Below are 23,599 nucleotides of genomic sequence, written 5' to 3'. Positions count from 1 at the left end.
AAATACATAGGTAGCACATAGTTCTACTATAGTTTCAATACCACTTACAGTTTTCCATGACAAATTAGGTAATTTCAAGCAGGATTTTCTCATACGTGAAACTCCCACAGTGAAAAGGCATTATTATCAATTAAGAGTAGAAGGTTGAATCCCCCAAATGACCAAAATTTCAACATATGATAACTTGAGACAATTGTTTTAAACCACTGAAGTGTAAAGACCACAATTTTACAGTGCGCCCTCCTTTTTGGGGAACAGATAGGCACACCGACTGGGTGGGAAAATAGATGTGCAGTCGATGTTACTCTAACATTTGCGCATTTTGGATATACAGCTCGGTATTTTTCACTAATCTTTTTCAGATGCCATGCAAGAAAATAGTCCCTCTCTTTTTTCCAAGCACTGCCCAGCTCTAATTGGTGGTATTTAACCTATAGGCCTACACATTAACTAAACATTTGGGTTCAAGCTGGACATATCAAATGTTCATATTATAACTCAAACTATTCCTCTTATCATAAGAAACAAAAAAGTCAATTATCAGATTTCTGTGATTATGACGTTAAATAGATCAAGGTCAAAGACCTTTTACACAGTGCTCACATTTTGAAAATGCTCCGATTTTCCCGAAACTTGTCTCAAATTATTCCTTCAGACTAAAAGAAACATGAAAACCAAATTGTCTATTCTGTACATGTCATATACGTGAAATGATTACTTGTCGGGAGCATCGTCGGTATCTAGTGCAATGATTTGAGGCAATTTTTGGGTGACTTGAATAATTCTAAAACTTTGAATACTATGCAAAAGGTCATTGACCTTTGATCTATTTCACGCACATAATTCTGTGATTTCATATGAAAATTGTTCCAGATGATGAGAGGAACATTTTGAGTTGCATGGCATCATGATTGAAGCAACATTTATGATAACATTACATTATTACATAGTGCAGTTTTGAAGTTTTGAATGCTACAAGACTCTAGAACAGATGATGGGAGGTTATTCCACTCTGATATGGTATTTAGAGAGAAACTGTATTTATACACATTTGATGATACTCTCATGGACCGGAACTTCAGAGGAATACTCTTGAGACGAGACACACTATAGTAAAGGATTTAAAAGAGCAATAAATTATGCTAAACCAATATGTTATATACACTAAGAGAAATCTATTTTAGACCTAATCCCGTTTTTCAATCTTAAATTGACATCATTGTTTAATCTATTATTCATAATCTTATACGTTTATGATTTCAGCTATAGGTATTACACTTATTACTTCTTCCACCTTTGTATCATTCCTTCGATCTCTAAAATCTATCATCAGTAGCCTAATTGCATTAGAACACCACCACATTCTGCAAATCCTGCAAATAAAGAAAACAAAAAATCAATTGCATGAAGCTTCCAAATGATTCAGGAATCACACCACTAAATCAAGTTCCTATTCTTTTATGTGTTAAAAGGTACCCAAGAAATCGTCATTTTCTCATGGTTATAACGTCATCGTTCATTCAAAACACCATTTTTCCAAAAGTTTATGATATATTCTACCCTAGAACCAGCATTTATTTGGTAGTTGAGCGGCTCGATTTTTCGCAGTGGTGCCTTGAACATGATGTCATGATGTAAACCATACCAAAGCCTACATCTCAGCGCCTCTATGCTGTGACGTCATTTGGTGCATGGAACTAAAAAACCTTCCTAAAATGTCAGAAGTGTAATATTTTTTTATTATTTTATGCTTGGATGATAAGAAAAACATCCACAGAGCACAACTATCACCAAAAATGGGCACATCAGCCTGGTATGGTCAGCGAATAAAAACACTGGTTGTTATTTCTTCAGTCAGATAGGGTTGGACCTGATTTAGTGGTGTGATCTCTTCATATTAAACTAATTATGAAGAAAAGACGAAACATACAGAATGTTACCAGAATCACCAGAATTGGTAATCCTTGGTAATTAATTGAGAATGTCGATGCAGCCAGACACCGAGGGGGTTGGTATGTTTCATGTTTCTAGTACTGAAAGCCTAAAGAGACATTCTTATTCGATCCGATTCGCGCTACCACGTCTAGTACCAGCAATCCATCAGAGTGCTGAAGAAGTGAGCTTGGATAAGTCACAAAAATTACACGTAAGTGTAAAATCAATTGCTTGTGTGAATCAGTTAAAATTTACACCAATATTAAGACATTCTTATTATTTCAAACTCCTCCCTCCATCTGTCAGTTAAATATGCTTTCAACTCTGTATAATGTCGTTATCATGATTAGTAATTTAAAGATTCAAACACACAAATGTTTGATATATCCTAATGATTTTCGCACACAACAAAACATAAAAAAAGATTTAACAGTATTGCTATTTTACAGATTTTTTGTCCTTATATAAGGATTGTCCGATGTTATCGCTCGCTGTTTCTACATTGGATGCCCGGGATTGGGTGAATGAGTTCGAAACCTATTACCAACTTTAGAAGTTCCATGCTAGTATTTGAATCTATATTTTTTTGATTTTACAGCCGAACATCTGAATTTGACGGCGCATGGATTTAACCATTTGGATTAGCAAAATGTACACAAAACATCTATACATTTAGTCTAATATTTCAAATGGCAAATGAAAAAAGAAACTTTCCACTGATACCCTCTGGTTACATCATGCAGTTATTGTTAACTACATGTATGCACACAACAGGGGGCACTCACATACTACAGGGTGTCCCAAAATAAAGAGGCCCCTCATTGCGCCCTTTTTTCTCCTATTTTAAAAAGTTGATCAAGTATATGTTGGTATGTAAAGACGCCTTTACCCGTTAGCTTTAATGAACTTTAATAAACCGAAACAATCGGCGCATAACTTTTGAAGATATGTCCTTTTAAAGAAATGTATCCGTTTTTCACTCTGTCCACGGAGGAGGTTTGGCTACTTCAAAGATTGAAAAGTGCATACATGCATGAATATAAAACATTCCTCGATGATAACTTTATAAAATAACAACTTTATTTTAGGGAATGGACCTTACCGGTGGGCTTATGGGTTATGGATTTTGTTAAGTGTCATTAATTTGGGCGAAATTGATGTGGGATGGGACTTCTTTTGCTATACTTGCAAATACTTATCTTTTTTCTCGGTTATTTTATGCCTTTTAGTTTTATTATGTTTCTTACTTTCTTACTTTATTGTTTCTTGCTTTCTTTTTATTGAAAACACAAGTCATTTCTCTTTTTGGAATAAAAGGTAGCCCTGAAAAGGGCTGTTTAGTTATCTGTTTGCTATCCGTGGACAGAGTGAAAAACGGGTACTTGTCTTTAAAAGGGCATATGTTCAAAAGTTGTGAGCCGATTGAAATAAATGTTTTGGTTTATTAAAGCTAACAGATAAAGGTTTCTTTACATACCAAAATATATATGATCAATTTTCAGAAAAAGGCGAAAAAGAGGGCGCAATGAGGGGCCTTTTTTTGGGACACCCTGTAGTAGCGCTGTGCTGTGGGTATAGGAGATGAACTAGTTAGCGTCAAATATCAAAAAGTATAAAAGCTCTGATTTTAGTACTTGCTCTATGTTTCAATTACTTATTCGTTTTAAAATATCTGAATTTTTAATCCGGTACAAGCTTTAATAACGGGGGAGCATGCATTTGTATGAGAAAGGAAATCTACAATCTTATCCAAACTCCCGTGTTAATCCAATGCACATTTTGCTTCACCGGGCCGCCCTGACTTGGTCGCGTTTGGAAGAAAAATGCCACCAAACCGTAATAGGTACAAATTTAGTACTTTCTGTCAATCAAGTATGGTTTATTGTCTATATGTCAATCTTTAAATTATTAGCATAGTCCTTATAATAACGGTGGAGCGCCTTGATTAGTAAATGATAGCAAACCAGTGAAAAATCCCCAAAACTCAGTCAGTGGAGCTCCACTCGTACATGTCAATAGCGTCATTATCGATTGGATTAGTCGACCGTAGCGGACAATTCGATCGCTCATTGGATTAATATTATCACGTGGTAAGAAATGTGCATTGGACAATTGATTACTATAATGGTTTAGTACTGCATATTTCGATTTAATCTTCACTAATCGGGTTTATGGCTGAAAAGGTCACGGTGAATTTGCCGTGGACAAAACTGCACTATGATCCACTGTAATCTTGAGTTGCGATAAGAGTAGAGTCAAATGCAGTTGATCAATGCTCAGGTCACATTTATAAAGAATCAAATACTGTTCTTCTAACAACTGAATGAAGTATTTAAAAATACATATAATTTCAGATCATTGTCTGATGACAAGGAATACCTTTCACTACTATATGCTGTTTAAGATTACGCATGGTAAATAAAGACGTCAACTTACGAATTGATTAAAGCCCCCATTAAAGCCAGGGTCAACGAGTGGTAAAGTTTGAAGTCCGGGTTGAAGAATCGGACCTGGCTGTATAATTGCGGGTGGTGGCCGCTGTATAATTACTGGTGGCGGCTGCTGCTGGTTGTAAACCAAAGGCCGCTTCCTATCACTTCCTCCAGTTAGCCAATAGGGACAACACCCGTCAGCTAGGAACCCGGGACAACAAGGGCATCCTAACAGACAGCAACAGAGAGCTAATGGTATGCCAATGAGAGCTAATGCCCCAAGAACTGCTCCTATTGCGATACCTGCAATCTGGGCGTCTGTAAGACCTGAAAGTTAAAATAGTTAACTGAATTTAATATTACATGAACAAGTCCTTTCAGGAGGAAACAACTTGACAGTTCTATTGATCACAACCTAAATCTGGAAAGGTGTTGGGATATTTGGAGTCATGGAGTCAGCATGGTCAGCAGCAGGGGTCAGCAGCAGGGGTCAGCAGCAGGGGTCAGCAGCAGGGGTCAGCAGGTCATCAATTAAGCAGGTGCAAATCCATTGTAACTCTGGTGGTCAGTTGTAAACTATAAAAAATAACTAGCTATACAGGCAACCAAATGTATAGGGTTCACAACTTATAAGTTCCCCCTAATACTTTTTTTAAATAGGTCGAAAAATATTTTGAAAAATGTAAAACTGTAAAAAGTTATGTATAGCCCTACTAGTATTTGGTTTACACATGGACCAATTTATAGCGTCACACATCATTGCGTTCAGTTACAATGGTTAATTGTGTAAGAAAAGAGGCCGTTTGCATATGAGTCCATAGCAGTCAGGTTCACATGCATGGACATGGCCTACTGTATTGCTTGAGATTTGACTCTTATGGACTCAACTTTTAACAGTGTTTCAAACGGTCTCTTGTTTTACATAATGAACCATTGTGACTGAACGCATATGTCATGTATTTGTAAAACAAATAAGGCTACCCATACCGTTTTACACGTTTACATTTCGTCAAATATTTTTCGATTTATTTTTAAAAGTATTTAGGGGGAACTTATAAGTTGTGGACCCTATAGCTTACGGCTCAGTCTTCAAATGATAGCCATATAACGAACACTGAACAGATAAATGTCTGACTATTATTGAAAACTGAGTTCCGCAGACTAGCAAAAGCAGAACAGGTCTGCTTAAAACAGAACAAGCCTGCGTGCTACTGTGGCGCACTTTATTCCCGCATTGTTTCAAAGCCAGTTGCATCCATGACCTACCATCTTTTTACGCCCTAATTACCCCCACATCTACTCACCGTCATCGCGCGGCCTAATAGTAATCGGTGGTAGAGTGTCGTCATCTAGTATAGTAATAGTCATACGGCTTGGTGCTATAACTTGCCCGCCGGATGGTGACTCGAGGTCTAAATAGAACACTTCGTTTCCTTCGAAGAGTCTATCTCTTGCTATGCTGATTGTTATACTCTGAGTTGATGTACCGCTGATGCTGTTTGTGAAAGAAACGACCTGGCTGACGAAGGAATAGTCAGTTGTACTGGTGGCACTACCCGGTGATGACCGCACACCTGTATGATGGTTAACGTTTACACGGGAGACTTAATACTGTTGTAGTATTCTAAATTAGGCATATACTATAAGTATAACGGGATATACTATAAGTATAATGGGATATACTATAAGTATAATGGGATATACTATAAGTATAATGGGATATACTATAAGTATAATGGGATATACTATAAGTATAATGGGATATACTATAAGTATAATGGGATATACTATAAGTATAATGGGATATACTATAAGTATAATGGGATATACTATAAGTATAATGGGATATACTATAAGTATAATGTGATATACTATAAGTATAATGGGATATACTATAAGTATAATGGGATATACTATAAGTATAATGGGATATACTATAAGTATAATGGGATATACTATAAGTATAATGGGATATACTATAAGTATAATGGGATATACTATAAGTATAATGGGATATACTATAAGTATAATGGGATATACTATAAGTATAATGGGATATACTATAAGTATAATGGGATATACTATAAGTATAATGGGATTCTACTATAAGTACAATACCTAACCGAGACGAGAAGGAATCCGATACTTCTTAAAACAATTACTGAATAAACCTCCTTGTTTAATTGATTTCAAATGTTTGTTCGTACTACAAAAAGTACAAACTGGACATGATCATTGCAATACAGAATCTTACTTTTTACCAAGAGTTTATTTTTGAATATTTGAAAACAACGAAACATTGCTGTGTCGCCGGCCCTATAACTATAAGTGAATTAATACTGTGCTTACGGACTGTTCCCGTGGTTTGTAGGTATCCTTGCCGTTGAATCCGGACCGTTATAGACCCAGTACTTTCTGCAACCTGAGCTGTAGCGGTCTCGAACTTAAACGTCGCTGCCAAGTGGAAAAAAAAAGACATTTGAATTTTCGGCATGATATAATTTTCAAGAGTTATATTATTAAACTTCTCTTCGTACATGTAGTCCACTTGCCCATTTTGCATACTCTGGCTATTACATTTAAGCGTACAACTCTGATTTGTATTAACTTGTGTGCAATTTATAGATTTTCATATCTGATCTTTTCAGTCACCGAACTCCCTCTGTTTGTTAGCTTCCCAAGGATTTTTTACTCGGGCTTTCGCGAACAAACTGGTAGATTCCAAAATCAGGATTGTTCAGTATTAAAGTGAGCCACTATGCAAGATATGTTGCATTCAATAACATAAGTATACTTACTTTTACTGTCACTAATTATATAAACTCTTTATGACCATTTTACTATTAATTATAATACCCATCAGTATAATTTTGAGTTCCAACAAGATGAGTTCATCATGATTAATAATAACATATTTTTATTTAAATCAAAATTCGACTATGGCATAGTCTAGAGTTATGTGAGCTTTATGCAAACCTGTGATTTTTTAACTATAAAAATTATACCCATGTTAAATTGGGTCTCATAACCGGGGAGTTAACTTTGGTCACAGCTACCCTGCAATCAAATTCACACTTCCACCTTCAGAGAGTGACGATGACCGTATTTACCGGAAGCCCTAATCCTAATCCTAACCCTAACCCAAACCCAAGCCCAAACACAAACCCAAACCTAAACCCTAACCTATGCCATAGTCGATTTTTGATAAATAAAGGCATGTTATTAATCATGATGAAAGCATTCAGTTGAATTCGAAATGATACTGATATTTATTACATCAAAATACTAGTATAAAATTGTGAAGAAAAAGTTAAAAGTAAAGTGTACGTAGGCTTATATTATTGAATGCAACATATAATGTCATAATTATATTGGCACTTCAATACTGAACAATTCTGATTTTAGAATCTACCAGTTTATTAATCGCAAAAGAGGGAGTACGGTGACTGAAAAGATCAGTTGTGAAAATCTATCAATTGTGCACACATTAATTAAATCAGTGTTTTAAGCTTAAATACACTATCCAGAGTATGCACAATGGGCAAGTGGACTACGGAGTAGTCTACCCTAACCCTAACCTTAACCCAAAACCTAACACATACCGTTCCTCTAAACCCAATGGCTACCAACAAGTAAACCGTAATCTGGTATTCTCTAGTGTTAAAGAAATCACCCCTGAGCACTACCTGCCGATCTAACATTGCCTCTGATTGGTCAATTACATGATATCTTCACTTCAATCACCAATCAGAATGGAACTTTGCAAATAATTCACCACAGTTTTTGTGTGTGTGGTGAAATTATTCTAACAATCTTGCTGATTGGTCCAATTGATAATGGAAACTTCTTTTGGGCTAATCGGCAGGTAGACTATGCCATAGTCGACTATGCCATAGTCGAATTTTGATAAAAGTATGTTATTATTATTTAATCATGATGAACGCATTCCGTTTTAACTCAAAAGTATACTGATATTTATTAAACATGTTAAAATTTATAAATTAAAAGTGTTCAATAGTAAAAGGGTCATAAAGAGTTTATATAATTAGATGATTGGTGACAATAAAAGTTATCCAATGCATCATATCTTGCATAATGGCTCACTTCAATACTTTGGAAGCTAACAAACAGAGGGAGTATGGTGACTGAAAAAATCAGATGTGAAAATCTATCAATTGCACACAAATTAATACAAACCAGCGTTTTATGCGTTCCAAGACTTTTTTCGATGATTGTATAGGGTGATTCGGATAAGAATGGACCACCTATATTATTAAGTAGGCCTATGTTTAAATGAATACAACACAATATATTTACATGAATTGTAGCAAAACTGTACTTTTATTTGAAGTTTATGAACTGAAGACCTGCATGTTGATAAACTTTCCTCTTCCTGGTTCTCTATCACTTTACGGCAGCGATTCTTCCTCCCGCGATCTCCCTCGAGAAGATTTGGAAGAATCGTAGGACCTCCCAATTTCACATAATCCCGTGCATCCTTGATTTTTTTCACCAGTATGTTCTTGTTTGTGGCTAGTGGGGGACAGTAGACTTTCTCTTCCATTATGGACCACACATTTTCAACTGGATTGAGGTCAGGGGTGTTTCTTGGCCAAAAATCCTTGTCCCATTATGTGGGAAATATGTGACTATTTTCCCTTTAAATCAAAGAGGCAGCCGGAATTTATTTGTTCACACTACATAAAATGGTCTGAAAATGAAAAAAAATATTGCTCCAATTTCACGGAGAAAGTTTCTACATGGAGGCTGACATGTTGTCTTGAAAATTCATTGATACCCAGATGTTTAGTGCTAACAATAACTATACCTACTTATCCGAATCACCCTATAGTTCTCATGGGATTAAGAATAAACGGAAACTCTTACCATCGTTGTCCGTAATGGTCACGATAGCAGTTGCCGGAGTGCCAAGTTCACCCTCGAGTTCCGTAATCTGCACGGAAAATGTCTCCGATGATTCTACAATACTATCTTCAAGAATACTGATGTCGACGCATTCCTGGTTGTCTGCAGAGCCAAATTTGAGAAGTCCTGTGGTGGAGGTTAAAGGTCTGTAGTCTCCATTTGCGGATGCACTGTCAGCACCTGTAGCTGCGGTTGTTAGCACTGTTGATTGAAAATAAAACTAACAAGTGCAGCAGAATGATAGACCAGGGATGGAAAATTAAACCCAGTGTTTAAGTCAATAAACATAGGATTTTCCTTTAACAAATTGCAGACATGATTTGCTGTAATATGAAAGATACAAAACCTCTGATTTTACTAACATTGATTGCAAATACTGATTTCCTTTCTTTTCTTGAGATCCGTTCGGTTTAATACAGTTGTTTCTTTCTGGTCTTTCCCTAACGAACAGCATGTTACATGTGGTTTCGAATGAGTATTTCGGGATCCTAGATATCGAGTAAAAAAACTTTATTATTGGCAAAATTTGAGTTCGATTTTTCGTTTGCGAGTGCCGAGTTATGCATGATTAGGCCTATGTGTATACACTGCTCTAGGCCACTGTGTTCTATTTTCGTTCTGGTACATCAGAACGTAATTCAAATTTGACGATATTTTTACGAAACGAATTAATCTGCAAGAAACTTTTGTACATAAACATTATGTAGCCAGAAGTTTCCAGTGGTATAAAAATCTCAACTTTTTAAAGAAAAGTGGCGGGATGAATCTGTGGATCACGAAATGCCCCTTTAAATGCATCATTCCAGCAGGTCTTTGGGTTCTAAAAAGCTCCAACTGCCATCTGAACATGCTGAACAATGGTTCAACTTTTTAAAGAAAAGTGGCGGGATGAATCTGTGGATCACGAAATGCCCCTTTAAATGCATCATTCCAGCAGGTCTTTGGGTTCTAAAAAGCTCCAACTGCCATCTGAACATGCTGAACAATGGTCTAAAGATTCCAGTAATACATTGACTAATCCTTAATTGATAATCTATTCAAGTCGTATTCACACGGTCGGACTTAAATCACTTTTTACCGGTAATAAGTCACTATTGCCGGTTATAAGTCGCTTATAACCGGTAATAACTCCCTTATGTCCGACCGTGTGAACACGACTTCAAATGATTTGTGAATTCGGTATCATATCAAGTTTCATGTCCAAACTTTTGTAGCCATTTTACATGTTTGTCATGCCAAAGCAACATTTTTATACATAATGATCACAGATACATACATGACATACTTGTTTGGTTAATTGGAGGATCCAATACACCCAGATTATGTTTCTAGAATTTGTTGTATTTATTGACTATGCTATTCTAATCAAATAAAACTGCAATTGAAATTCCTACATGGGTTAAGTTGTAGATTGAGTTGCAAATCTGCTTTTATTATTATTATTATTATTATTATTATTATTATTATTATTATTAATATTTATAATTGTTTCTTTCCTTCTTTCAACTTTCTTTTAACTTTTTCAGTTTACAATTATTAACCCCCACGCCCCCCTCCCGCCCTCCCCTCAAAATGGTTGAAAATGCTCAATTAAAAAAATCATAAAAACCTTATTTTCTCACAAATTTCAACCATTTTTGGTGCAATTTTCTCAAAGTTGGTCAAAAGTTTCAAAAAATAAAAAGGGGTCCTAGATATATAAATCTAGTTTTCAATTTTTTTTAAATTTTTACTCGAGAATCTTTTTGTTACGTCGTCTGAAAAAACAATTGGGCCAAAAAAACGTTTTGGGGGATTATCTCCAAAACATTTTGCCCAAATTGGACCTCACAGATGAATTCTTCAAGTCTTTGGCATTCTAAACCTGTATACTTTTATATACTTTAGACCAACAATTTAGCAGTTATGAGGCCCAACAGTTTCCGTAATTCCAGGGTTAAGACCGCCCTTAAGGATACGCTCTATTTTACTATTTTCTGTCCACAAATTTGATGCATGTAGCCCCCTTAAAAATGATCTATTTCGGGAAATAAATATTGCAAGGAAAAACATCACAGTGCATCTTAAAGGTAAATGTCTAAGGAATCTTATTTTAGTAATCTTGTTATTCTGAGCCAAAGGAAAACCTTTGTTACTAGTGTTTGAAGTTTTTACTACATTCAAGCACCGTGCCTTTTTTTAAATTCACCTCATTTTGGAAAGCTTACTATCAACAGATTTCGTTAAAATTTTGGATACGCGTTTGCTAACACATTTAATAGAGAAATAATGTCAATATGTAAAATAGGAATAAGTGGTTCCTTTACTTCATGTATATTGCAAGAAAAAAAAGAAGAGGGGCACTGACGAAAATCATGATATTACATAACCTTAAGCAGATCGTTCGAAACAAGTTCCATCCGAAAAGCGTATCCTCAAATCGCAATAACGTTACTCGCTGGATTTATAACCATATTTTATTATGTTCTTAAGGGGTGGGGTATGAACGTTTGGACAGTATTTATTGTGGGACATTAGAGCACATCAGACATATCGAATTGCATTCTGAATACGAAGAATGTCCTTCTGATATCAAATAATTTTGGTTTTTTTTTAAATTCGCAATGTAATACACATTTTATGGCAAATCATTAAAAATTGATATTTTTGATATTTAACAGTACTTGAAGTAAACTTTATAAATCTGATGATTCATATACTTAAAGTGTATGTAGGCGAGATGAAAAGCCGACGATCAATTGAAATTTTGACCTATCGTATTGAAGATATGGATTTTTTTTTCCAAAACACACAAAAAAAATAGGTCTTTTGGGGAAAAAAATCCATATCTTCAATATGAAAGGTCAAAATTTTCCTCCCATCTACATACACTTTAAGAATATATCATTAGATTTTTAAAATTTACTTCGAGGATTGTTATATATCAAAAATGTGAAAAATATCAAATGTTAATAATTTGTCATAAAATTTGTATTATATCGTGAATTTCAAAAAATGAAAATTATTTGATATTAGAAAGACATTCTTCGTATTCAGAATGCAATTCGATATGTCTGATGTGCTCTCATGTCCCACAAAAAATTCTGTCGAAACGCTCAAAACGCTCATTCCAGATCCCTTAAAGATGTTTAACTTACACACTTCTCGTTGTTCAATGGTGTTTTCACTTGTCCGTGTAACGCAAACCTCCACACTATTAGCTGATTCACTAACGACGTATGTGGCTTGAGTAAACGCATACACTCCTATGGAAAGATACATAAATCCAATTCACAGGAATCTGTTTCAATTCTCGCTATTCGCAATAAGGGCGCCGCCAGCGGTTTGCGATGTAATCGTGATGTATCATGGGAAAAGATCGACATCCAAATCCGCGCAATACGAATATTCACCATGCTATTACATAGGAACACGTGACAATATTTTTTAGTTTGTCAAAATAAAGGTGTTACACGCGAATCGATACTCAATAATACTTAATAATGTGATTTGAAATGTGCACAATTAATTTTTCTCTATCGATTTGCGTGTAATACCGTTATATTGACAAACTAAAAATATTGTCACGTGTTCCTATGTAATAGCATGGTAATATTCGTATTGCGCGGACTTGATGTCGACCTTTTCCCATGATACATCACGATTTTCCCATGCTACATCACGACTACATCGCAAACCGCTGGATTCGCCCTCATTGCGAATAGCGAGAATTGCAAAGGCCATTATATTTTGACGAGTTATGTGCCTACTGACGGACATGTAGTGCGTGGCGCAGTATAGGTTCAATTCCCGGTGGTGGACCCCGGTGGTGGACTTGAGAAATAAAAAGTCTGAATATAACCATGATAACCAGCAATTGCTTGGTAAAGTGCCTCTTATGATTGAGCTTTTACGCTACAAGTGCTTCACAGAATATGTGCTATTTTACCGCCGGCCTTTTACGTGGTAATATAACTCACTTAGTCAGAGAGTACAACCCTGTACTAGATTATCTCAGTCCGTGGCCGTAGGCCTACTACTGTATGTAGCTATATTATAAAAACCTGTTTGCGATCAGACCTCAGTGACGGATAGAAACCCTAAGGCGAAGGTAGTGTAAGATGAGATATGAAAACATGAGTTACATTTTTTACGTTTATACTTCGATAGAAACAGAAATGTGAGAGATACCTGATGAGATTTTACATCTGTAAGGGACGGAAAGCTATTGTCTTTTTGCAGCTGCAAAAAATGTGTAATGGCATTGTTTTTTACAAATGGCAAAATCCAGGAAATTTATCCACCATATATACAAAATACGAAAATGGGTAATTACACCGTCTAAATTTTTGTTCTCAACAATGGTCCACCAAAACTATGTTTTTTTGCGTTGGAGTCCATCTTTAAAGTGACGCATGACAATAATGAAGGGTTGGGTTTTTTTTTCAAGCATTTTAACATTGAAATGAAACATTTGTAAGAAAATTAGCGTACTGACACTGAACAGTCTTCGTGGTCTTACAGCTTTTTGTCTTCAATGCCAAAAATGTACAAAATTGCACTTGCGTGTACTCTAAAATGGATATCTTTGATATTAAAGTACATTTGTCGTATGTCAAAAATGATAGTATTAGCATACGGTTGGCAGATTCTCCTTTGTTTTTAGAACAATCAAGTGGAATTCATTTAATACTCAATTTAACTAGCTATATTTTGCGCTTACCATCATCATTCAAAATCTCCACATCAACTTGGTACGGTGTACCCAATTCACCATTGGTAGGGTCTGAGAGGACCACATCAAATATTTCCGAAGTGGTTTCCATTTCCATGTCATTGATGATTTCCACATCGACAGTCTGTGTATCACTGTTTTGACTAAAACTCAGAACTCGCCCGGTGATTCCTCCATAATCTTGGCCTTCGACAGCATTTGCACCGCTCACTTCAACCGTGCTAAATTCTACAATTGAATTGTTTATAAACATGATGATTAGATCTTATTTTTCTCTTTGCTGGGTAGTAAAATAGTAAATATTCTAAAAATACAAAAGTGACATGTGTGGCGTGGGAATAGATTAGTGTAGTCTGGGATTTATGAATCTTTGAAAGGCCCTTTAACCGATACGATCAATCGAGGGTAGAATCACCCTAACCTAGCCTATACTTGTTTCTCATCACACATTCACAAGTGCATAGGCCTACTTCTTCAATGAGTTTGTTTAACCAGTACAGTCGATCCGGGCGGACACACGCTTGTGACTTGATGGGACAGGCGCATACAAAATGTTCATCCTACGCGTAAAAGCATATTGGCCTATAGCATGCTGCATGCTGGCCTGTATGAAGAAGAAAGGGGGTAGGTATTTGACAGTCATAATGTTCAGTGACGTATTAGGGTGCTGAGGGAACAAAAACAAAACAATTTTCCCAAAATAAAGGTAACGTTTTACCAAGCCAATTTTCCGTTTTCAGCCCGTTTTCTTTGGGCTTGGTTTTAGGGGGGGGGGTGAGATTTTCTTTTGGGTGGAGTTAGACTCGCCCCCCCATACAAAGACCATGATGCAGTCATGTCTACAGTAGAATTCATCTCGACCTTTGCAGGACTTAACCCCATTAAAAGCTATTAAACCAAGATAACACTCATTGAAACAGCTCAACTGATTAAATCGGATCTTCTCTGGTTGTGCACAAGTGTCTGTTTTCATGTGCGATATCGCAATAAAGCTGGTATTATAGCTTCAGTTGGGTAACCGATTATAAAGGAAACGAAAGGAAACAATGGTATGTGTAGCTTTGTTCACGAAATGAGACAATTGCCTGCTTTTTGTAAACCAGCATTCTTGAAAATGAGCAACATAATGATTGTTGACTTAACACGGTTTGGAAATAATTTCTTCATATTTTTGGTGTTATCTGTCGTTTACATATCCTTCCTAAAACACCAAAGTACGAATATTTCCAAACATCTAAATTAGCTAAAAATTTAGGACATGTTACAAAACTATATTGTCTAGAATTTTAGAAGAGTACTTTTAATATTGGCCGGTTATTTTTCACACAGCGACGTTAACTAGGCAATGTACTATTACCTATAACATTAACTAAAACACCAAAGTACGAATATTTCCAAACATCTAAATTAGCTAAAAATTTAGGACATGTTAAAAACTATGTTTTCTAGAACTTTAGAAGAGTTCTTTTAATATTGGCCGGTTATTTTTCACACAGCGACGTTAACTATTCATATCCCCATACTTTTAACGTAGGGCTATTTGTAGAGGTCACGCGTCAATGGGAAAGAGCACTGTGTATTGTGTATAGGAAAACGGACAGTAACTGCAGTATGCCACACTACTTGGGTCGATAAATAATATATTGGGAATTCCTATTCTGCGCCCTGATGATGCAACGGCTTGTCCATGTATTATTCTCGACACACCGATAGTTTCATTAATACTAGCCTAGGCCTATTCATAACAATTATATTTGCTCTGGTTTTTGCACGTGTCCTTGACTGATGCTAAAATGTTACAAATGACTTACGAACAGTTGCAGGACTTGTGAGATAACCGCGTCTTTTGATAGTAAAGTGAGCAGTTCCAATGTCTTCGGCCACAGATGTGTCACTATTGTCCGTATCGATGTAAAATTGCGCTGTAAAAGTTGGAATGAATAGAAAGAATAATAATTGATCAAAGCTCTGCTGATAGAAATAAGGCGGGAACATTACCAATTCCTAGATTTTCCCAGTTTTTCCTCGACATGCATGATGCTGCCTCGCCGCAATTACAGGTTCTTCCCTCAATTTTCTTCATCAAAATAAGCCTACGCGGGCCATTCAAAAAGTTCTACCTGCATCATCACATCTCTGTTATCTTAAGTGCCAGGAAATTAAATCTTGCCTATACAAAATAACAGCTATTTGATGAAACTGTGATTTTGGTTTGTTAAGGTATGTGGGTTAAAGCGAATACGGACAAAATATTCCAGTTCAGCATGCCCGAATTATTCAAAATAAGTTGGTTGCCAATAAACTTTTATTATGCAAACTTGCCGAATTCGCACATTATTTCCAAAAAAGAACCAATGCATAAGGGACGAGCGACGCATTGCAATATTCTGCCATTGCCCATCTCTTTTCAAAAGTGATGCATCGCAATCACTCAGTGTAGGGCCTAAATTCAGCTTAAAGTATGTATGTAAATTTACCAAAATTATGCATATTGTTAAAACAAAATGATGAATAAAGATAAGCAAACATTTCAACTTAATATCATATATATTTTACCGCCGACCTTTTACGTGGTAATATAACTCACTTAGTCACAGAGTACAACCCTGTACTAGATTATCTCGGGGGGCACGGTGGCTCAGTGGTTACGGCCTTGGACTCATAATCTGAGAGCTTGCTCGACGTGCGTGGGTTCGATTCCCCGTCCCACCACCGTGTTGCGCCCTTGGGCAAGGCGCTTTGCCTCGCTTGCCTCACCCCACCCAGGTGCAATGGGAAGCTGTTAGGGGTAGTCACAGTCGTTGTACTGATGGACCCTGCGCCACTTGTAGGCTGCAAACGTGGTTCCGACATATTCTAATGACGGCGGAATAAATGTAAAGCGCTTAGAGGCTGTTTACGGCATAAAGCGCTATATAAATGTCTACATTTATTTATTTATTATTTATCTCAGTCCGTGGCCGCACTACTAATCTGGGTCATACATGTACTGTATGTAGCTATATAAACCTGTTTGCGATCAGACCTCAGTGACGGATAGAAACCCTATTGGGAAACTCAAGTTATGAAGTGAAAAAGTAAACTACTAAGGAGGAGGTAATATAAGATGAGATATGAAAACATGAGTTACGGTTTTTACGTTTATACCTCGATAGAAACAGAAATGTGAGAGATACCTGATGAGATTTTACATCTGTAAGGGACGGAAAGCTATTGTCTTTTTGCAGCTGCAAAAAAATGTGTAATGGCATTTTATTGCAAAATCCAGGAAATTTATCCACCATCTTTACCAAATACGACGATGGGTAATTACACCGTCTACATTTTTGTTCTCAACAATGGTCCACCAAAACTATGTTTTTTGCGTCTAGGTCCATCTTTAAAGTGACGCATGACGATAATGAAGGGTTGGGGGGGGTTCAAGCATTTTAACATTGAAATGAAACATTTGTAAGAAAATATTATTACACGCTAGCGCTTCACGCATAAAATTATGCATATTGTTAAAACAAAATGATGAATAAAGATAAGAAACCATTTCAACTTAATATTACATAACTTACAGTCATTGTCTTCAATAGTGACTTGGGATTGGGACGTCACAACAGATCCAGTAAAGCCAGCTATAATGGTAAGGGTCATTGTGAAAATCTCCCCGTTAGCCTCGTACTTAGAGTCATCAACAATGTCGATGGTAGCAGATTGGGTCTGAGCAGTAGCCGTTGCCGCGAAGTCGAGCTGGATATCACTTGTATCATAGTCTTCTGCAGTCGCTGGAGTACCTGTGCCAGTGTTGCTCATGCGTAGACCTCCGGAGTTTGAAAGAAAATGACATTTTAAGGTTAGCAACTATTTTAAACTGTTGCGATTTGGTAGTTCACAGCATCTTGCGAATGGTTGTGAGCTTTGGCAAAAAATTGCATTGTCACGAGCGTGTAGAAGAATTCAAATAGGATACTTTTGTAGGTCTTGTGGTTCTTGAGTTTATTTATTTATTTATTTATTATTTAACTTGAGGTGACCAAGCAATGCACTGGCACTGTTCTCCCTTGGTTCCCAGAGTTATGTTGGCTGCTTCGACCTATAATTATCTCCCCCCCCCCCCTTGAAAGCAAGACCCCAAACTTACCCAAATTTCCACTTTTTGTGGCAATTTTGTGCAAAATATGTTAATTCCACCCCTTCCCCCTGAAATTCACTTTGTATTCCTCCATCCAAAAAAATTCCATGTTTTCTACCATTATTTTACAGTTTTGATGAAAAGTTCTTCCAAATTCATCCGCTGCACATCGATTTTCCCACCCAGTCCATAGATATCATATATAAATACCTAGACAACCGTCAAACCAGGAATTTGGACAAGCTATAGCTATTAAATGGAATGACGGCTATTATAATTAGGAAATGTAGTTTATGTCCGTGACGTCATTTTTTGCCAAACTTTTGTGCCGAAAAATGACGAATATTTGCGCTTTCTTTCCATTACTAACTATACATTGTAAAAAACAATATAGCTGTAGTGTTAGTCAAATACATATGTGAAGGAAATATTCAAACCGATGACACTCTGTTGACACTGGCTAAATAAGCTGTAGTTTTTTGTGTTTGTTTGTTTTTGTTTTTGTTTTTTACGGTGCTTCCTGATTCTTCTGATCGTGTGGTTAAGAAGTGCTTGAGCGGTAAGCAAAGTTGCAAGTTCCAGTATTAGATTTATTTCTAAAACTCCATTATAGGGGTACTACACCCCTGTGGTAATTTAGATTATTTTTGCATTTTTCTTAAAAAATAATAACACACTGGTAACAAAGGTTATGTATATTATTGGGTCAAGGAATCCAATTACTATACTGAAATTTCAGTGACTCAAGACAAGCGGTTCAGTATATATGATAGAAATGAGGTACATCCTAGCGGTACCTTGTTCTTATCATAAATAACGAACCGCTTGTCATGGGTCACTGAAATTCCAGTGTAGTAATTGGATTACTTGCCCCTATAATATACGTAACTTTTGTTACCACTGTGTTATTAGTTTTTGAGAAAAATGCAAAAATAGACACACATTTATCGAGGGGTGTAGTATCCCCTTAAAACAATTGAATGACAAAGAACATGCGCTCAATAATGTCTATTCACTGCGCGAGTTCCATGTATATGAGAATATCGTGCTTGAAATTATCTTTTTTCCATTGAAAACTGTGTTTACAGAATTAGTGGTATATTGAACGTACTAGAAGAATCTTCTAAGAATAGAGAAAATCAAACTTTGGCTTGAATATATACTCACGAACAGATCCTGCCTCGGTTCCTCCTACTCTGGAGACTTCAACAGTGAGTTCTCCGCCATCAATACCCTCGCGAATTTCGTATTCTGAATTTACTATGGAGTATTCTGGATTTGTAAAGAGATCAAAATATAAATAAAATAAAATGAATACATTTAAACGAAATGTGAATGAATAGATTGATCGGCATCATCAGGTTTGTTCTTCAAATCAAGTAACGATTTTTGCTTGACAACACCAGCAATTTTTTACTTATACTTTCTTGGGTATCAGTAGATTTTTCAAACACTGTTTACAATTTAGAGTTACTTCCATGAGAGATGGGAAACCCCTCTCATTGATCAAACCAAATTTTCTGAATTTTGGATTGATGGAAATCCCTTGTTCTTTAGATTTATTCAGGAGTTGTACCCAACGAATGAAAGATCGCAAAAGTTGTGCCAATATATAAAAAAGACAATCCCGAAGTTTTTGGCAACTATAGACCTGTATCGGCGCGGTTCTACCATGCCTGTCAAAAATTCTCGAACGTATAATACAATAGGTCATTATGACTTCTTACAAAAATATAATATTTTTTATAAAAAACATTATGGTTTCAGAACTAATCATTCAACATATATGGCGGTTTTAGATTTTTTTAAATGATATTACTAAGGCCAGTGATGAAGGCATGAAGACCTTAGGTATGTCTTCATGGATTTATCAAAAGCCTTTGACACTATTGATCATTTGTATAAATTGTATCACCATGGTTTTAGGGGAGTATCTCAATACTCCCCTAAAAATATTGTTAAAATATGTTCCAGAAATATTGGTGTACTAAACAAAGTTAAATTATTCCTGCCAAGAGATGCCATGTATAAATTATATTGTACTCTAATATTACCCTATCTTAATTATGGTTTATTATTGTGGGGAAATGCAAATAGAGAACACGCGAATAAAATGTACCGCCAAAAAAAAAAAACGTGCCATGAGAGTAATTTCCAATAGTGAGTATCTTAGTCACACTGAACCAATTTTCAAAATGTTTAAGGTGGTACTACACCCCTTAATAAATTTGTGACTATTTTTGCATTTGTCTCAAAAAATAATAACACACTGGTAACAAATTATGTATAATTATAATGATGTCCAAAACATTTTGTTTTTGCTGGGTTTAGTACGTAGAGTCGGGAGTTTTAAATAGGCCTATATATAGGCCTAGATAATTTATAGCAACAGCCTGAGCCATCTAACATAAAAATTAATTTTAAGCAACGGGCTTCAGTGTCCTTTTGTTTTGACGGTAGATTTCTACAAAAAAAAATACTGTGCAAAGGTTGCTATCCGATCCCAGTTTATTATCTATGACCCGCTAGCAACTTGAATGTAATGTTTATCTTGATTTTGTTTTAAAGTGACAGTCAACCGCAGGAACCGCACCTTTGGAATTATTGTATTCAGTATGCTGCTGCTCCCAGATTTTAAACAAAACAGAAAATATGAGCAACATTCAACTGCCGACAGGCCTACAGGCATTCCACAATCGTCTTTTTCATAGAATTTATTTGTGACATACCGGTATTTGGTTTCCAAGCAAAATGTGGTCAAAATTATATTATCATTATCATCTATATTAAGCTCTCGTCACACGGTCAATCTTTACATCAAACTTGGCTTCAAATTTCATTTTGACAGATATTTGATAATCCTAACCAAACCCAGTCACACTATCAAATATTTGCATCAAATGTTTTTGAACTATTGTGGCATTAGCATGGTCACTGTATTAAGAGGAAGGGACAATCTTAATAATAGTCATATGTTGTATTATGTCTTTATATATTCATACTGTTGATTTTGCCTTGTCTTAATTGTTCTGTAAGGCTATGTTCTGTAACTATTAAAGTAGAGGGGCCTATAATGTAGTATTAGGCTTTACATTGTTTACGCATAGCCCTTCGCATAATGCTATACCATTAAAGTAGGCCTACACATTAAAAATAAAAAAGTGTGGATCCTGAGGAGGATCTTTTTATTTTTTATCAAAAGATATACCCATATAGGTGATTATATGCTGAACATTATAGATGTATATAGCCTGAGATTAAGGATTATTTTAATTTTATTGTTCTGGTAGGCAAGCCCCCTCTAATGATTAAGAACCTCCCAGAAGTGTTTCTTGGCTATATAGAAAGTATCGTTATCTTTATAATCCTCACTTTGATGTTCCTAAGAACCTCATCCTCTCAAGTAGGTTACAGGTAGTGTTTAATGTTTTACCTCTAGACATGAATGATACTAGTTTAAACATCGAGCAACAATACCATGCAGCAAAACACAATTCTGTACTACTTCTAGATACTGATATACAACTGGTGATACTGATATTATATTGAATATGTCAAAATTTTCTGTGAAAATCCCTCAATCTACCCACATTCTTGTTCTATAATTGGCTCATGATTCCCTAGGTATTGTAAAATTTGAAGGAAAAATAGAACATGTTGTATTTTCTTGCAAACTATTTTGACATTCCTGTAACCCCAAATTGTGTGAAGATTGACCAAACAGTGGCAGTCACACGGTCAAATTCGTCTTCAAACTGCTATGAACCAGGTGCAGGTAATTCATCATTGCCATTCCCTATGGAAGTATGTTGGCAAAGATTGACCGTGTGACGAGAGCTTTACATGATTATGTACATTTATTGTTGCTTGCAAATTAAGTTACAAAATACTCTACAAAATGGGCTATTCCAGATGTATTTCCGCCCCCCTATGGAAGACACTTCCGGAATTTGGGGCTAAATTGACAGCCGGAATTCACATGTCAGGAAAACCCCATGGAAGACACTGCCGGAATTGTGGTAATATGTCTAATATGGCCAGCCGGAATTCACGTAAATGTAAATGTCTTCCATAGAGTTCCAGCTGGAATTAGAACATTTTTGGTTTCCAGCCAGAATTCAAGTAAATGTCTTTCATAGGTTAATCGAGTTGGTGATCATAAGCTTTCAAATGAGACCAAATTCATTACCGTGCGACAAAGTGGCAAACCTTGTTCTGTGAACTTTTTGACCGCTCCTCGTAGTGCACTTAATTTACCGACTTAACCAAAAGAAGAAGACAAATGTAATAACTTACTCTGCGTGCATTATTAAGTGTTTAGGTTTTCTGTGACACTCTCATGTGTTTACTAATTGTGTTTACTTTGGTGTATACCTTTACTGTGTAAATAAAATATTAAACGCCTAGCAGTGTTTAAAAAAGTGTTACAGAAACCCCAAAGTAAACACTTGAATTTACAGTGTATTAATCCGTATAGCTGAGATACGGTAGGTTGACACAGTTTTTATACTTTTTAAAGTTTCCCCTTAAATATTTTTCGATTTATTTTAAAAAGTAGGGAGGACTTATAAGTTGTGGACCATAGGCCTATAACCCTGGTATGAAAACGGTGATATGCGTGAGTATAAAAATATTTAAGGTTGCAAAATTAAAAGTCTTGTGAAAACTAGGGACACCGTACCGGCCTTATGCTATTTCCAAACATGCAACTATAGCAACACTTTTCTTTAGTGATATCATGGAGAAAGCATATATAAAAGGAAGCTGTTGCTATGTTATCTCTACAATAAATATAATTAAAGTTGTCCCTCATTTTTGGTGTATTTTGCTGTTATTTGCGATGATTTTTTTTATGGAAATAAATAAGATTAGGCCACATGAATGTCAGTTATATCAAAAGATTGCATCCCTCCATATTTTACATGAAATATTTGAACAAGGTTACACTCTTTGAAAAAAAGGGTTCATTTATAGGACTATTCAAGAACCCCAAAAGATGACTTATTATGCTTATAGAACTAGGGTTCAAGTACACGTGTGTCACATTATAGTATTGTTATTATATCCAAAATATATACGAAAACAAACAAACAAACAAACAAATTGGACATAAACAAATATGAAATGTATTGAATACTTTACCTTGTGCAAGAACGACGGTGGTGATTAGAGTAAGTACAGTAGCCAGTACATTTACCCAACGGCAATATGGCCAAGCCATATCTGTTAACTCTTGCAGTCGTCTACGGTAGATAGCACTGCCACAATTACACACAGGTGACTAAACAGATATAGTTTTTTGATATCAGTGTGATCAAATATTCAAGACATTTTAAAATCTACGTTTTATATCCAGTATGGTACTTGAATTACACTCCGCTATAATAAGATTTATACATTCGAAAAGGCAAAGAAAGAATCACTTTCACAAAAGTTTCGAGTTCAATGCCAAAGTGCGGTATTTACACAGAC

The 23,599-nt window shown here is 35.9% G+C and overlaps 1 protein-coding gene across 1 annotated transcript; it reads right to left on the bottom strand.

Moving 5' to 3' along the window:
* Positions 1-1,195: 1,195 nt before the first annotated feature.
* LOC140156056 (FRAS1-related extracellular matrix protein 3-like) lies at positions 1,196-23,599 on the bottom strand. The gene is made up of 11 exons (XM_072179169.1): positions 23,270-23,599; positions 19,295-19,399; positions 17,571-17,816; positions 15,819-15,929; positions 13,996-14,235; positions 12,431-12,538; positions 9,255-9,494; positions 6,717-6,821; positions 5,672-5,941; positions 4,372-4,694; positions 1,196-1,373 (listed from the first exon to the last, which is right to left on the bottom strand). Exons 1-11 carry the CDS (start codon positions 23,346-23,348, stop codon positions 1,347-1,349), a joined length of 1,854 nt encoding a protein of 617 aa, XP_072035270.1. The 5' UTR covers positions 23,349-23,599; the 3' UTR covers positions 1,196-1,346.

The sequence above is a fragment of the Amphiura filiformis genome, chromosome 6 (genome assembly GCF_039555335.1).
Source record: "Amphiura filiformis chromosome 6, Afil_fr2py, whole genome shotgun sequence".
Taxonomy (NCBI): Eukaryota; Metazoa; Echinodermata; class Ophiuroidea; order Amphilepidida; family Amphiuridae; genus Amphiura; species Amphiura filiformis.
This window is presented reverse-complemented; position numbering and strand designations above follow the sequence as displayed.

Coding starts and splice junctions, on each gene's coding strand:
- LOC140156056 (XM_072179169.1), bottom strand. CDS start 23,348: ATGGCTTGGCCATATTGCCGTTGGGTAAATGTACTGGCTACTGTACTT. Junction 15,930..17,570: donor CACTATTGAAGACAATGACT/GTAAGTTATGTA, acceptor CAACTTTTACAG/CGCAATTTTACATCGATACG. Junction 12,539..13,995: donor GGAGATTTTGAATGATGATG/GTAAGCGCAAAA, acceptor ATCTTTCCATAG/GAGTGTATGCGTTTACTCAA.